General features: G+C 50.6%; 2 protein-coding genes across 2 annotated transcripts in view; both read right to left on the reverse strand.

Annotated features, from left to right (window-relative positions):
* CACNA1S (calcium voltage-gated channel subunit alpha1 S) overlaps nucleotides 1-5,753 on the reverse strand; it is a gene marked incomplete at both ends in the record, with an annotated part of 38,066 nt that extends 32,313 nt beyond the window's left edge. The window contains 2 exons of the mRNA XM_080358228.1: nucleotides 2,481-2,586; nucleotides 5,593-5,753. Coding sequence (XP_080214354.1) covers nucleotides 2,481-2,586; nucleotides 5,593-5,753 — 267 coding nt within the window. The remainder of the gene's footprint in view (nucleotides 1-2,480; nucleotides 2,587-5,592) is intronic.
* A 7,143-nt stretch (nucleotides 5,754-12,896) lies between these two features.
* Nucleotides 12,897-14,328, reverse strand: LYZ (lysozyme; the record flags this gene model as incomplete). The annotated part of the gene is made up of 4 exons (XM_080358261.1): nucleotides 12,897-12,957; nucleotides 13,356-13,434; nucleotides 13,672-13,830; nucleotides 14,175-14,328. The coding sequence occupies 4 exons, from the start codon at nucleotides 14,326-14,328 to the stop codon at nucleotides 12,897-12,899; spliced, it is 453 nt and encodes a 150-aa protein (XP_080214387.1).
* Between the last annotated feature and the right edge of the window lie 1,348 nt (nucleotides 14,329-15,676).

The following is a 15,676-nucleotide window of genomic DNA, read 5'->3' on the forward strand; positions in this document are numbered from 1 at the left end:
TCCCACGGCCCCTCTGGCTTGCCAAATAGAAAATGCTGTTCATTTAAGAAACCAGGGGCAGGGCCCCTTGCTCAATGACTGTGTCCAAAACCAGTGGCCATGTCAAAGTGTCCCTGTATGACTGTCATCCATACAAGTGCCAGTTACTTTCTGTATCTACGGCAGCAACGGTAAGAGCAGACACATGGGCTGAGCTCTTCTCTGTGACAGTGACAGAGCCCAGGGAACGGCAGCAGATGTGCCAGGGGGGTCAGTGGGACATGGGGAAAAGGTTCTTCCCCCAGAGGTGCTGGACACTGAACAGGCTCCCAGGGAGGTGTCACGGCCCCAACCTGACAGTGTTCAAGAAGAGACTGGACAACGAACTCAGACACACGGGGTGACCTGTGGGGTGTCCTGTGCAGGGATAGGAGTTGGACTCGATGATCATAGAATCACAGAATGATTCACATGCCCACAAGGCCCCTTCCAACTCAGGACATTCTGTGATGCTCTGAAGGCAGCTCGGGTTGACAGACTCCTGCACACCCATTAGTGGTGAGCTCTGATGAGAATGAGCCTCCATGCTGCCTCCACAAATAACATGGGGCTGTGTCCTGCCCCTCTGACCCAGCTTCCCTTCACACATTTTGCCTTTTCAACACTTCAGGGTCTTTAGATAAACTCAGTCCTCTCCGGAGAGAACTTGGCAATGAAGAGCGGTAATTAAAAAGGTGACAGGGAGAGATTAAATGCATTACAGCATTTCTCTGCTGCAGGAAGAGATCCCTCCACCAAGCCTTTGTTGTGCTGTCTTGCAGGCCTTGTGCAGAGCGTGGCCCAACACCCAAGGTGATGGGGGTCTGGCTTAGCTCTTGGCTGGGACTGCTCCCACAAAGCCACAATATGATGACAAAGGGACACGCGGAGCAGGGATGAAAGAACAGAAACGTGGGGCTGCCAGTCTCCTGATACAGAGGGCTGTTGGCATGGCAACAGGCTGAAAAATCCCCCAGTAGGACCTAGCACAAGTAAGCTAATACACAATAAATACAAATAGGTGAAATTTCATTTATACATGACATCACTTGGTACATACCCGCTTGTCTCCCAGTAAAGGGAAAGGCTATTGGTCCAGTCTCAGTCAAATCCCAAACCCCCTCCCCACGGGAAGCCCCCATCCCTGCTGTCCCCTCCTCTTGCTTTCCATGCTCAGCCTGCCCCAGTTTTGCTTTGTCTCCTCAATCTCTTGGCTAAGGTAACTGCATCCTTCCAACCCTGTTACACCCCCTCGGCCAGGGAAGAAACCAACAGCAGCGTCTTGAGCTCCACTCTGCCCCGAGCTCGCAGGTGATCAGACAGCACACCAAAAGGCTGAATGAACACCCCAATAATTAACTCCCTGGGGGTATTTTTAATGCCTCTTGATCTGGGTTTATTTATCTTGGGCTTATTTTTAAAAGATGTAACCACATATTGCCAATAGTGACACCTTTTCTTCTTTTTCCAGGGCAATTAGAAGTAAACACTATCTTCACTGCCACTAAAAGCCTGTTAAGAGGGAGACAAAAGCAGTTCAAAGAACTAGAAATCGTACAAGTAAAACCTTACTTTGTATTTTGTGTCTCAGATTCTTTGACTACTGTAATATTTTTCCCTGCAGGGTCTCTAAGTAACAGGCAAAAAACAGAGGTGCTTTTTTAAGACACAAGTTGCCAGTGATACTTGCACACAACACACCCCTTTCCAACACCAAAAAGTCTTGAAATTAGCAGAAGAGAACATGCCATTTAGAAAGGGCATATTTAGATGCTTCGATTCAGTCACCGAACTCAGACTCTCAATGGAAACCAATGCGGATTGAACCACAACGGGGATCTGAAAAGGTGAAAGGGGCAGCAAACTAAAAATAGTGCATAACTATTGACTTGGATGACATCAAAACATCTTACTCCAGGCAAAATGGAATGACCAGGAAAAAAAAAATGGAATAACTGATTAGAAAGGAGCAACCTCTCTGTGTAACAGAGACTTTTTTTTTTCCCCTCTTAAATAAAAACTACCAAAATTAATACAGTTTTGAAATGAAAGGTCAGAAAATTGTATCCTCAAAAATGCTGAAAGACAGCATTTGAGCCTTTCTGGAACAAGGTGTTTCCCTTTGGAAGTGCCATGATAAAAATTGAAGGAATTTATTCCTTTTTTTGGCACCGATTCTTCATTCCTGTGCACTTCACACACCAATCTGCTGCCTTTGATCTCAGCGTAGGGGTGGTTTCAGTCCCTCTGAACACCCATTCTGCAGCGGTCTCTCCACCACCTCTTCCCCCTTCTGACTTGGAAGCATCTCTTGCTGGTCTGAAAATGCTCAACTGCACCGCAGGGCAGCAGGAGATGCCCCCACGACAGGTATTGCCGTCTTGCACCCACACCACGCTGAGCGACCAGCCCTGGGAGCCGAGCAGACAGACAGCAGGACAGCAAGAAGGGCTGTGCCTTACCAGGCTGGAGTTGGCGACGTTGGTGTCATCCTCAGGCATCGGCAGGTAGATGGCCAGTGCAACACAGTTGGCAAAGATGGTCAGGAGGATGATGATCTCGAAGGGTCTGAGAGGAGGTGTTAAGGAGCAGAGACAGGACAGAGAACCAGGTACGGTGCTGCCCCTGTGTGATAACCTTGAAGCGCTCCCCAGTTATACTATGCCTTAAACATCTAGTTTTTATGGCCATGGAGGCAGACATCTTGTCTTTCTTTCTCAAGGTTTTGTGATCGATATTTTGGGTGGAAAACATAGATGGCTGTGGAGGTCAGACACCTTGTAAGATAAAGACAATTAACAGTGTTGCTGTGAAGGCCTCATGGCCTAATTGGGATGATAGAGATGAACCATCTGTTGGACATCCAATTATCAGAAGAAAACATGAACCAACAGCTACACCCAATGGACAAAACAACTCACTTCTGGTCAGTGTTATGAACTTTCTCCTAGTTTTAAGACCCCAGACACATTTCCAGAAGAGTCTTCCTAATTAGCATGAAGGGAAAACAAAGGGAGAAGATGAACTGCCTGCATGTAAATGAACTGCGTTATAAAATGACTCCGTGCATGGCATGAAGTGTGGCGTGTATATGCTGCGCAGCGTGACCAAAGGCTTCAACACATCCATCCCCCTCCATAGGACATCACAGGACCGAACACCTGTGGCGTGGTGATACCTTTCTCTCTCTTTCTGATATCTCAGTTTTCCTTCACTCTCTCTCTTTTCCTTTTTCTTGAACATATAAAGGTAATATCATTCTAAGTTCTGCGGCTAAATTCTTGTTAAGTTTTGCATGAATTAGGCCCTTGGTGCCCTGCAGCTCTGTGATTCTCCAGGGTCCCCAGACTCCTCACCCATCTGCCTTTAAGTCCTCCTGGCTGAAAAATGACCTGAAATAGCAGGGTGACACCACAAAGCTTGACATGTCCCAACAACCATCAACTTGTTGGGCTAATTGTCGAGCACACAGTACTCAGCAATTTGCAGAGTACCCAGATTTTCTTATGCTAACATACACGCTTTTTGAGATGTGAGCAAATTTCAGCATAGAAATCCCTCTGCCTCAGCCAGCCTGACCTCCACGCACCTTAGGCTGAGTGCAGTGATACTGCCCACTCTGCAACTGCCTGGAAAAGACCCTGGACCACTCCTGTGGCTCAGCTTTGTGCTCTGGCAGCAGAAGCTATACAGCAGAGATGGACCCAAAGAACAGGAGTGTGCACTGCTATAGCGAACTCAGATGCCAGGTATCGTCACAGAAAATGGTCACAGCTAATCTCCCCTTGGCAGCTTGCCTGGCTCTGAGGACCATAACAACCATCAGGAACTGGAACGACCCTGTCATGCCTTGTGAACCCTGATCCCTGAACGAGGGCAGTCAGGTGCATTTGGGTATAAATACAGCGAGACGCAAGAGAGGCGCTGGAGAAACCTGATGCCCTGGATCATTTGTCCTGCACAGGTCAGAACCATCCGCACCTGCAACCTTCCTGGTGGGACACCCACCTCTCCCTCCACACACCCCTTCCAGGGTACCCACGTCAGAAAGACCCCACTGTGCCACACACTCTCTCTGCATTCCTTGGCACTGGAGGAAGAATGTGTTTAAGCGTGTTGGAAGATGTAAGCCCTATTTCCAGCTCTTCCCCTGCCACAAGGGCGTGTGCACAAGTTTCGTCCACACTTAACGCCTGTTGAAGACATAGACACAGTTCCCCTCCACGTGCTTGTACAATGACCCAGTCCTCATGCCAGAGGTGCAGAAACAGAGATATCCCCAATTTTAGCTCTGCTCTCTCTCCTTGAAGGATAGTGAAGGAACAGGGGCTCAAAATCTATGGCCAGCACAGCACCACCAGAGATGTGAGTAAGCCCTGAGTGCCTGCAAATGGGCACTGTGGGCTTCAAACACAACGGCACCCCCGGTAGAGCATGGTCATGGTTTTGGTGTCCCTGTGGCACTATGCAAACAGCAACACAGGCAGCCTAAGGTGACCTGGCCACCTCCCAGAGGAGCAAAGCCGGGCCAGGGCTGGAACGATCCTGCCAAGGCCAGGACCATGCAGACAGGTTCAGCAAATGAAATGAGAAAAGCTGGGGTGGAAAGTTGCTGGAAACATCCCCAAATTCCATTGCTTTTGCTTGAGCAAAAATGTTTTGCTGAAGCCAAAGTGAAATGTTTTGTCTCCCATCCTCTTCCCTTTCGTAAAACACAGATGAACAAAGCAATATCCAAAGCCCTAAAATAGTTCCCGGATGGGTGGCAGAAACATGACATTTTGGTATTTCAAAGCTATAATGCCCCAGTGAGAAGATGGCCAAAGAGCAACCACCTAAAACTCATCCCTAAATTAAATCAGAGACACAGAGAGATCCTGCCCCTCTGAACAGTATCACTCACAAAAGCCTTCACCTGTGACAGCAGTGCCAGGGAGGGACGGGAAGGGGGGCTAAAGGGGAAAACAGTGCCATTGGGATTTGGGGGATGCTGGCGATCCCCCCCCGACCAGGGCACTGAGCAGCTGCGGGATCAGGCAAGCGCTGACACACACCAAGAGCCATCCCAAGCAGCTCGCCATGGCCTCGCTACCCACCCAGAAACCTCTCCCCTGGAGCAGCCTGTTGCCCCCAGCTCCTGCTCCCCCAGCCCCATCCCCACCTGCACTGTGTCCCCTCCTCACACACCAAACCCTCTCTCCCCCTGGTGGGCTGTCCCGTTTCTCCCCAGCACAGCTCCTGCCAGCACAAAACCTGTCTGCTCCCACAAGTCCTTTGTCACCCAGGCTGTCCCTGCCTGTCCCTACACCACCCAAGGGTCCTCCTGCCCTGACCCACGTCTCAGCCCCAGCGTCACCCACAAGCCTATTCATGCCTCTGTTGCCTTTGCCCGGGCATCCTATTGGGGCTCCCCAAGTGCCTCGTTGCCTTTTACGGACCTGATGAGCCAGTCAGCCCAGGATTGAAAAGTGCTGACAGCAATCCTGCCTGCAGCCCACGGGGTCCCGCTCCCCGGCACCCACGCTCACAGGCGCACACCAGAGCGCTCCCCAGCCCGCACGGCCAGAAGGATACTTCCACTCCACGATGCTGATGCATGCCTTCCGCAGCGGGTTTTGCAGCGTTAAGCAGAACAGAGCCCTGGCTGGCCGGGGGGCTGCTGGTGGCACCGGCTTCTTGGACTTGTCCTTCTGTTGCTTCTTCTTCACGTCATCCTGGGGTGAAGCAGGCTCCATGATGTTTGTCCCCTAGCTGTTTCTCCCCCTCCTGCCCCACGGCCGAGCCCCCCTTCCCCAGGTCCCAGCCAGCTGGAGCTCCTCTGGACCTCCCTTCTTGCAGAGTCCGTCTCCTCCGTGCACCGGGGGAGGCGGTGGGGGAGTGGGGGCTGGAGCCTGCACTCGCGCGTACAAACACACAAAGCATGAGTTTAAATTTAGATGCCAGCCTGGCTCTCGGGCGCTGTCACAGCTCCTGAGGCAGCAAAAGGGCCCCTGCAGCTGTTGCTTCTTTAACCAGCACGCTGGGAGGAAGGCGAGTGCTTCACATGCCACCGAGCTGGCTGGGGGTGGGAACAGGCTGGGCACGCCGTCTCCAAAAGAAAAGTGCCTTTGTCCCAGGTCAGCCCTCTCCCCAGTTCCCCCAGTTGCCCCAGCTGGGAAGCCGGGTTGCCTGGGGCAATGCATGCAGCCCCATTTGCTGAATCACTTTAGTCAGGGTGAGATGGAGAATCCAACTCTGCCTGGTTCCCAAAGAAGATTACTCCACAAGCTGATCAGTCCCCTCTCTCTGCAGAATTTTACCTTCATTTGGTGCAAACTGCTCCAATGAGCACCAGATCCCATGATCCCAGGGCTGTAGGGTGTCTGGGGCTGGGTCTACCTTACTGACAGGGACTTGACCCCAACCTCAGAACTCCAGGGAATCACGGTGATTTCAAAAAGTGCTCTGTCTTGCTTTTCTGGAGAGGCAGAAGGAACCTTTGGCTGGCACTAGTCACTCCAACAACCCCTTGCTAAGCCTCACCTCCCCAGTCCTGCTTGCAGGGCATGGGGGATGCCTGGGGTCGGATTGTGTCTTGGCAAGTCCAGCTAGGCTTGGGAAAGCCCAACTGGATGAGCAGTTATGGCAACTCCTGAGCTGGAAGGCGGGCCGGGACAGGAGCAGGTTACCAGCACCTCTTCAGGGCAGGGGAAACTGAGGCACCAGAAAGGATTGCTCGTGGGTTTTTTTTCTGGGGTTTCCTGGACTGAGTCAGCAAAATAATTGCAGCGATCTTATTACTTACAGTTATGTCCCAAGGCAAATGGTAACCCTGTCCTACAGAGATGTTACTGACGTGACCGACCAGCTGTGCCCCGGAAGAGAAGCTTCCAAATTGATGTATACTGTGATTAAGTTATAAAAGACTCACCCATCATTAACCAATTGACATGATCAATGCTTTCTGACCACGTGCAAAACAAGGGGATATTTTTCAAGTTTTAGATCCTTCTGCAGGACAAGAGGGAGACAGAAGATTAATTAATATATTGTTTAGAAGCAGAGTGCTTAGTTTCTATTTAACTAATAATTAATAGATGCATTGTAAGTAATAAACTAAACAGTTATAACTAACATCTTCAATTATTTCTTAGTATAGATGTATTGCATGTCAAAATTTTCAAAAATTGTAATGCATATGTAATATGCACATGAATACAAGCAATGCAAGAGCATTTGTCTTTGGAGCACTTATGGAGGATGATCCCCAGTGTTCGCCAGCGCTGATAAAATAAAGGATGCTGCTTAACAGTATAATGGACTCTGCTGTTAAGCTTATTTCTCCGTTTCACCCCAGTCAGCCCCATGCATCCCGGGAGCTGCTGAGCATCACGCTGCCGTGCTCAAAGCTCCGCTGCCTTTGCTGTGCAGTGTGGAGGGACATGACCGTGCAGCTGTGCAGCAGACGGCGTTGAGGGCCAGGGGGGCCACAGTGCCTGGGAACCGATCACTCCTGCTCGTGGCAGGAACACAGCACGGGAGAGCAAGTCCTGCACCTGCCCCAGCCCATTTTGAGGCACTTTGGAGGAGGAGGGGGCCTCCACTATAAGGGCTTAAATTAGTAACTTGCCTCATTCAATACCACTCTGCTGCATTTTGTGCAAATCAGAGTCAAATAATTCCTGCTGAAGGCTCCATGTGAGGCAGGTCCACACATGTTCCCATTTCTTATTTAGTCCTCGTTCTTCTCCCTAAGCCTCCTAGTGAAAACCAGGAGCCATATTTCTGCTGCTGCCTGTGCGGGAAAACCTGTCACACAGACAGCAAGGGCGCGGGGCCCATCTAGCGGTGCACCCGGGAAGAAACATCTGCTCGTTGAGTCACCCTGGAAAAGTCCCAGAGGAAGAGGGCAGGGTGAGCGAGCTGGGAGGAGGATGCTGGGGGTGTCCCTGCCCTCTGCACCCCTTTGCTCACACACACCGTGTGCAGCTGCTGGCAGCCACTCACCACTTCGCTGTGCTTTGTGTTTTGCGCAGGGCTGTGTTGGCAAACACCATCCTGACACGGCTTGGTAAGGAACGTTTAACGAAGGAACGTTGTTTTTACAAAACTGGGGACCTGGCACCTGACCCTATCCAGGGGGAAAGAACTGAGAGTCATCAGACTATGAATCCTTAATGTAAAACAAAGTCTCTTTGAACTAATCCCAGAATGCAAACTGATACCTGTATTTTAAAAGTCCATCTAGGGGGAAGATCAGCCGAAGAGCCAGGAATCCATATTCTAAATAGATCGATAAGGGGAAGGGAATTGTTAGAATTTGATGAATTACATATGTAAACTGGGGCAGGTGTCAGGCAGCCTATAAACTACCAACCAATGGGGAACAGGGGAGGAAAAATGCGGTCGGCATTTTGGGGGAATATAAGCAGGGTTTTTTTGCCCTATTATGTGCACCTACCTTTAGGTAGAACACCTGATCTTGCAAAATCGTTAATAAAATGTGCTTTGCTGAGAGATCCTGCCTGGGCCTATTAAATTGTCAAGGTAATTGTTTCCTACAGCTTTAACAAAACACGCCGCAGTGCTGTGCTCTACGGAGACGTCCCTACCTGCCCAGCAGGGACAGATCCCCTCCTCGCGAAACCACTTGACATCCACCCTTGTCTTCCTCGCATACTTCATGAGCCTTCGTGTTCATCTCCGGCTCTATCACCGCACACAGACCCTCAGGAAGGGCCCCGAACGCAGTGAGCCTGTGACGGCGGCTTCTCCCGCTCCGGGAAGCGCAGGGATGGACACGCCGCCTGCGCTGCCGGTTCTCCCGCAGTCACCACGCCGGCGAACACCTCGCAGCTCCCGGCGCTCACAGATGTGCACGCCCCGACAGCTCCAGAGCCCAGCACCCGCAGCACCCTGCCCAGCCTGTCCCTCGGGGCCGCCCGAGCCGGACAGACGGCAGGGGGCAGCATGTCCTGCGCAGACCCACGGCGAGCTCTCCCTCCCGCACACGCCAGCCAAAGCCGCGCCGCGGGAACCTTCGGCCGGAGCGGGAGACCCGGCAGCGGCTCCTCCGGTGCCCCGGGCAGGACGAGGCAGCCCGGGGCGGCCGGGCCGGAGCTTCCCCGGGGCGGCCCCGCCGAGCCGATCTGCGCTGCCGGCAGCCGGGCGGCAGCAGGAACGGGAACCCGCCCCTCGCCCGGCCCCGCTCCCGCCCCCGGCCCGGTCCCGCTCCCGCCCGGCTCCCGCGATTGCGGCCCCGCCGGCAGCTGCTGCGGCGCGGGGCGGCCACACGCCTGGGTCGGCCCCGGCCCGCAAGTGGCTGCTCGAGGGACCACGGGAGTTCGCGGGTTGGCGTGGGGACAGCCGAGACCCGCGGACGCACGCGAGTGTGTCGGAGGGAGATGCGGCCGCGGGGCTTGTGTGTGCAGGTGCCACCAACTGGTGAGACTGGGTGGGATCCAGAGGCAGAGGGGCTGACCCAGCTGCTGGAGAGGGCTGATTGCACACCTGTGCGTGTGTGCATATATATACATATGTGTGTATATATATATGTGTATATTTTCCACTCAAGGACTAAAGGGCCTTCATTCTGATCAGCCAGAGAGGGGAATAGGATGAGGCCACTGGTGCAGTTTGTGTTTTTGTGTGTGCTGAGTGTATGTCTTATTTTGTGTGGCCAGTCATATATATGTATATATACGCGTGTGTATGTTGTAACATCATAGAATGGTTTAGGTTGGAAAAGACCTGTAAGATCATTGAATCCAACCGTTAACCCAGCAATGCCAAGTCTACTACTAAACCATGTCCCTAAGAAACCTCATCTACACGTTTTAAACCCCTCCAGGGATGGTGACTCCAGCACTGCCCTGGGCAGCCTGTTCCAATGCCCCACAGCCCTTGGGGGAAGAAATTGTTCCCACATCCAACCTCAACCTCCCCTGGCGCAACTTGAGGCCATTTCCTCTGCTCCTGGCGCTTGTTCCTGGGGAGCAGAGCCCGACCCCCCTGGCTCCAAGCTCCTTTCAGGCAGTTCAGAGATCAGAAGGTCTCCCCTCAGCTCCTGTTCTCCAGCTGAACCCCCAGCTCCCTCAGCCGCTCCATCACATTGTGCTCCAGCCCCTCACCAGCTCCGTTCCCTTCTCTCCACTCGCTCCAGCACCTCAAGGCCTTTCTTGGCATGAGGGGCCCAAAACTGCCTCCAGGATTTGAGGTTTGGGCTCCCCAGGTCCCAGCACAGGGACGGTCACTGCCCTGGGCCTAATGGCCACACCAGTGCTGGAACCAGCCAGGGTGCTTTCTGATCACCTGGGCATACGCTGGCTCATGTTCAGCTGCTGTCACCAACACCCCGAGGTCCCTTTCCCCCAGGCACTTTCCAGCCGCTCTTCCCCAAACCTGGAGCGTTGATGGGGTTGTTGTGACCCGACACTTGGCCTTTTTGAACCTCAGACAATTGGCCTCAGCCCATTGATCCAGCTCATCCAGATCCCTCCGTATGGCCTTCCCACCCTCCAGCAGATCAACACTCCCACCCAACTTGGTGTTATCTACAAACTTACTGAGGGTGCATTCGATCCCCTCATCCAGACCATTGATAAAGAGATGAAGCAGAACTGGCTCCAGTACTGAGCCCTGGGGAATACCACTCGTGACCAACCACCAACTGGATTTGGCTCCATTCAACACAAATCTTTGGGCTCGGCCCTCCAGCCATGTCTTTATCCATCGAAGAGTACACCCATCCAAGCCGTGAGTTGCCAGTTTCTCCAGGAGAATGCTGTGGAAAAATCTGTCAAAGTCTGTGTCCAGGTACACAACATCCACAGCCTTTCCCTCATCCACTAAACGGGTCACCTTGTTGTAGAAGGAGATCAGGTTGGTCAAGCAGGACCTGCCTTTCACAAACCCCTGCTGACAGGGCCTGATCATTTGTTTGTCTTGTATGTACCGTGTGATGTCACTCAGGACATGACTTCAGCTCCATGACCTTCCCTGACACCAAGGTCAGACTGACAGACCTGTGATTCTCTGGATCCTCCTTTCAGACCTTCTTGTAGATGTGCGTCACTTTTGCCACCTTCCAGTCAACTGGGACCTCCCTGGTTAGTCAGGGCTGCTGATAAATAATGGAAAGTGCCTTGAGGAGCACCCCTGCCAGCTCCCTCAACACCCTTGGGTGGATCCTATTGAGCCCCATAGACTTGTGTTTGTCTAAGTGGTGTAGCAGGTTGCTAACCATTTTGCCTTGGATTATGGAGACTTCATTCTGCTCCACATCCCTCTCTTCCAGTTCAGGGGCTGGGTAGTCTGAGTACAACTGGTACCATTACCCTTTTACATCAGTAGCCTGCTCTAGTTGGGCTTTGGCCCTTCAAATTTTCCCCCTGCATAACTTCATGGCATCCCTGTAGTCTTCCTGAGTTACCTGCCCCCTCTTCCAAAGGTCATAAACTCTCATTTTTTTTTACTGATTTCCAGCCAGAGCTCTCTGTGCAGCCAGGCTGGTCTTCTTGTCCACCAGCTAGTTGTTCAGTACATGGTGACAACCTGTTCCTGCACCTCTAAGACCATCTTCTTGAAGAGTGACCAGCCTTCCTGGACTCCTTGACCCTTCAGAGCTGCCTCCTGAGAGAGTCTGTCAACCAGTCCCCTAAACAGGTCAAAGTCTGCCCTTCAGGAATCCAAGGCAGCACTTCTGCTGACCCACCTCCAAGAATCAAAAACTCTATCGATTTTGTGATCACCATGCCCAAGGCGGCCTTCACCACCACATCACCCACAAGTCCTTCTGTGGTCACAAACAGCAGGTGCAGCAGAACCCCTCCCTAGCTGGCTCAGTGACCAGCTGTGTCAGGAAGTTCTCCTCCACACACTTCAGGAACTGTTTCCCCTTAACTTGTATTTCAAGCAGACATCTGGTAAGTTGAAGTTCCCAGCCCTGAGAACAAGACCTAGTCAATGTGCGACTTCTCCCAGCTACTTATAGAATATTTCATCTGCCTCTTCATCCTGCTTGGGTGGTCTGTAACAGACTCCTACCAGGATATCTGCCTTGTTTTCCTTCCCTCTGATTCTTACCCATAAATGCGCAACCCTGTCATCACCAACATCAAGCTCTAAACAGTCAAAACACTTCCTAACACACAGAGCTACCCCACTGCCTCCCCTTCCTCACCTATCCCTTCTGAATTGTTAATAGCCATATATATACGTGTTGACTTCTCTGTGTGTGTATCTGTGTGCCTGCTGGGAACCCTGGCTGAGTCTCACCTCAGGTTGCCCCTGGGGTTATGGAGCTGTGGCAGGATTCAGCAGCCCCGAGCAGGGACATGTTTCATTTACTTCCACAACCCCTGGTCTTTTCTTGTTGAGTATGTCCCTTGGAGATGCACGCATATCTTAATTTTTAGGTAGCCAGAAAGCATCCCTTTACAAGCATTGAACCCACAAGCCAAAACCCCGTATAAGAAAGTTTGTTTGAATCCTCAAATAGATGGAAAGTACTTGCGCTGAAGACAATGACAAGGTAAGGATTTGACGCAAGTGTTTTTGAGTTTTCTCAAAATCCTCATGGACACCAGCTCTGCCCTGAGTTACTTAATGAAGTCTCCTGGGTCACAGAAGGGGAAAGAGCCACCATCTTCTGTGTAGCTGGGAAAAGTGTCTTCAGGAAAGGCTAATTTGAGCATTTTGTTTTTCAGATTCAGCCATCTAAATAAACATGCCTTTCATGTTGGTTTATACATTCACGCAAGACAAAAGTTAGAGCATCCCTTTATTGCATAAACATAAAGCAATTCCCTGCACCCATCCATGTTCCCTAGCATTCTTCATACACCCGCATTCTTCACCATTTATGATCCTGAGGAAACAGTCGCTGCTTGTGGAGTGATTTAGCATCCCCTGACATAGGAACTCAGGTTTTTGCCCTGGCAATATTTTTTCCAGGCGACCCTGGAAAATAAACACATGGTGTAATTTGAGGAGGTAAATAATGATTGAATTGCTTCTAAAATCAAACTTGGTTAGTCTTTGAGAGTCTTGGGTGAAGAAAGCTGGGCATGAAAGATATGAATCAATGAAAATTCTGATGAGCTCAATCCAGGGAGCTGGAGGAAGGGGAAGGAAACAAAAGGGAGAGCTCTGGGAGGGGAGGGAAATGTAAGGAGTTAGGGCAGGTCCTGGAAGCCAGGACTCCTCAGTTCTCCTTTCAGCTCTAGAAGAAGGACTGTGCTAAACTTTACCAAATACATCTTCTCACCAATTGCCTCTACCCCCACACCAGTCAAAAGCAGGATTTTCTTTCATGTCTCTGCCCCCTCTTTCCCAGTGCCCACTGCAAATATCCTTACCAGGGTGTGAGGCCTCTAGCCTCTCTGGCAATCTTCTTGGCACACTGAATATCATCCGCAATGTTATCATCCCGTAATTCTGTAGAGAAGGGAGAAAAGGTCAGTATGGAGGAAAGCAGAGTACAGAGAGAGCAGGGATAGATGGGCAGAGAGAAAGGTGTTCATCAGGAAGGGCAGCTGGGATACTGGGGAGATGGATGAATAGTACACAAGGAGGGAAATGACCAAAGCAGCTGATAGACAGATGTCATGGGCAGATCAAGGTGCTTTCATAGAGTGGATGAAGAAAGACTCTCTGTTCTGTCTCACCACTTACTTGAGCAATTGATACTACAGGCATTCTTGGATCCACGGGTCCTGCCATCATTACACCAATACTTGCTGTTGATCTGAAAGATCCCGTAGTCCCTACTTGGACCATTGTTATTAAATGCTGTAGTTCTGTAACCGCTCTCATGTTTTACCAGGCAGACCCCTGTGGGAGGAAGAGACAACCCAGAGGAGGAACATCAAATATGCTCAGGGTAAGTAAGAGGAAGGAGATGAAGGGATTGAGGATGAATGAAGAGCTGGAGAAGTAATTAACCTGTTGATATCGTAAGTCTGACAAATGGATGGATAAACTCTTGGAAATATAAAGCTCTGAATGGCTATTTTTAGTGTAAGCAATAGAAGGGGGCAAGCAAGGGGATGAGGGAGACAGATTATGAAGTCAAAGGAATGGAGGGACAGAATAGTACTGTTGGAAGATTGCAAAGAAGATGAGAGGGACAAGGGTGGTATAGGCAGAGAGGTGCAGCAGGAGCTTATTATACTCACAGTCAGCTACAGTTTTGCCCACAAAGCCCTCAAAGCCATGCCGACGAAGGATCTTCACCAATTCACATCGGGGGATCTCTTTTGCCTGTGTGCCTGGCAGAGCCAGGCCAAGGAAGACGAGAAGAAAGCTGACGAAGAGCATTGACCTTCTCATAATGCAGTCCACAGCAAGGAAGTGCCAAAGTGACTTGAGCTCTCTGTCTGTCAAGACTGCCTTCAATGTCACCCTTTTATTCCTGCTACCCGGATGAGGACCAACGGGCCAAGCCAAGCATGCCTGGGAAGTGTGGGAAACCTTTACAATAATAAAAAGTCACTAAGGAAGTGGGCCAAAAGCCAAAGACAAATTCTGGAGGGTGGCAGTACCTGTTTCACTAGTCCTGCCTGGATAGGGCGTGTGCATGCCACAGGCAATCCACCAGTTCCCAGTTTGGTATTCCAAAAGCACATAGTTACTCCAGCAAAGAAATTTAGACATAACATTGAGATCATGGTTACGGTTGCCATAGGAGTTGAGCTGGGATTTATCTATTAGCAAAGGCTGGGAAAACCCCAAGAGTCACTGTTATAGTAATGTCAGACTGAGTTTACAATTAAATTACAGTTACCTATGTGTTAGGACGAGCCTTAAGTTGATGCTATTGATGCAATTTGGAACTGTTCTATGATTTGAGGGCAGGGTTGCTATAGAGATCCTTTTTGGGTAATCACAAGAACAGAAGTCACCCCAGGTTGCTCTAAATGAGGGTTTGGTTACACATGGTTAATTTTAGGATACTGTACTTACCAAAATTTGATGGTTGGGGTTACAGACACTTCATGGATCAAAGGCTGTAGTTACCTTGGGTTTCGTGGTGTAACTCCAGCAGGTTGCTAAGTCACTTGGTCTCTCCCCAGTGGTGGGTTGAGGGAGAGAATTTTAAGGGTAAAAGTGAGAAAACTTGTGGGTTCAGAAAAAGACAGGGTAATAGGTAAAGCAAAAGCTGTTTTCACAATCAAAGCAAAATAAAGAACCAATACACTGCTTTCCATCATCAGGAAGATGCTCAGCCACCTTCAGGAAAGCAGGGCTTCATCACATGTAACAGTTACTTGGGAAGGCAAATGCCATCACGCCAAATGTCCTCCCCTTTCTTCTTCTTCCCTCAGCTTTTATTGCTGAGCATGGCATCATATAGTATAGAATATCCCTTTGGCCAGGTGGGCTCAGCTGCCCCAGGTGTGTCCCCTCCAGCTCCTTGTGCTCCCAACCCACGCGCTGGTGGGTCAGTGTGAGGAGCAGAAAGACCTTGACTCTGTAAGCTCTGCTCAGCAGGAACTAAACCATCCCTGCGTTATCAACAGTGTTTTCAGCACAAATCCAAAACACAGCCCCATACAATCCACTATGAAGAAATTTAACTCTATCCCAGCCAAAACCAATACAGGGGCTTACTGTTACCCTGGGTCTGGGAATGATGTTGTGTCGTGGTTGAGACAGACAAACGACATGGACCAAATTC

This window comes from Nesoenas mayeri (assembly GCF_963082525.1).
Source record: "Nesoenas mayeri genome assembly, chromosome: 23".
In the NCBI taxonomy this organism is placed as follows: domain Eukaryota; kingdom Metazoa; phylum Chordata; class Aves; order Columbiformes; family Columbidae; genus Nesoenas; species Nesoenas mayeri.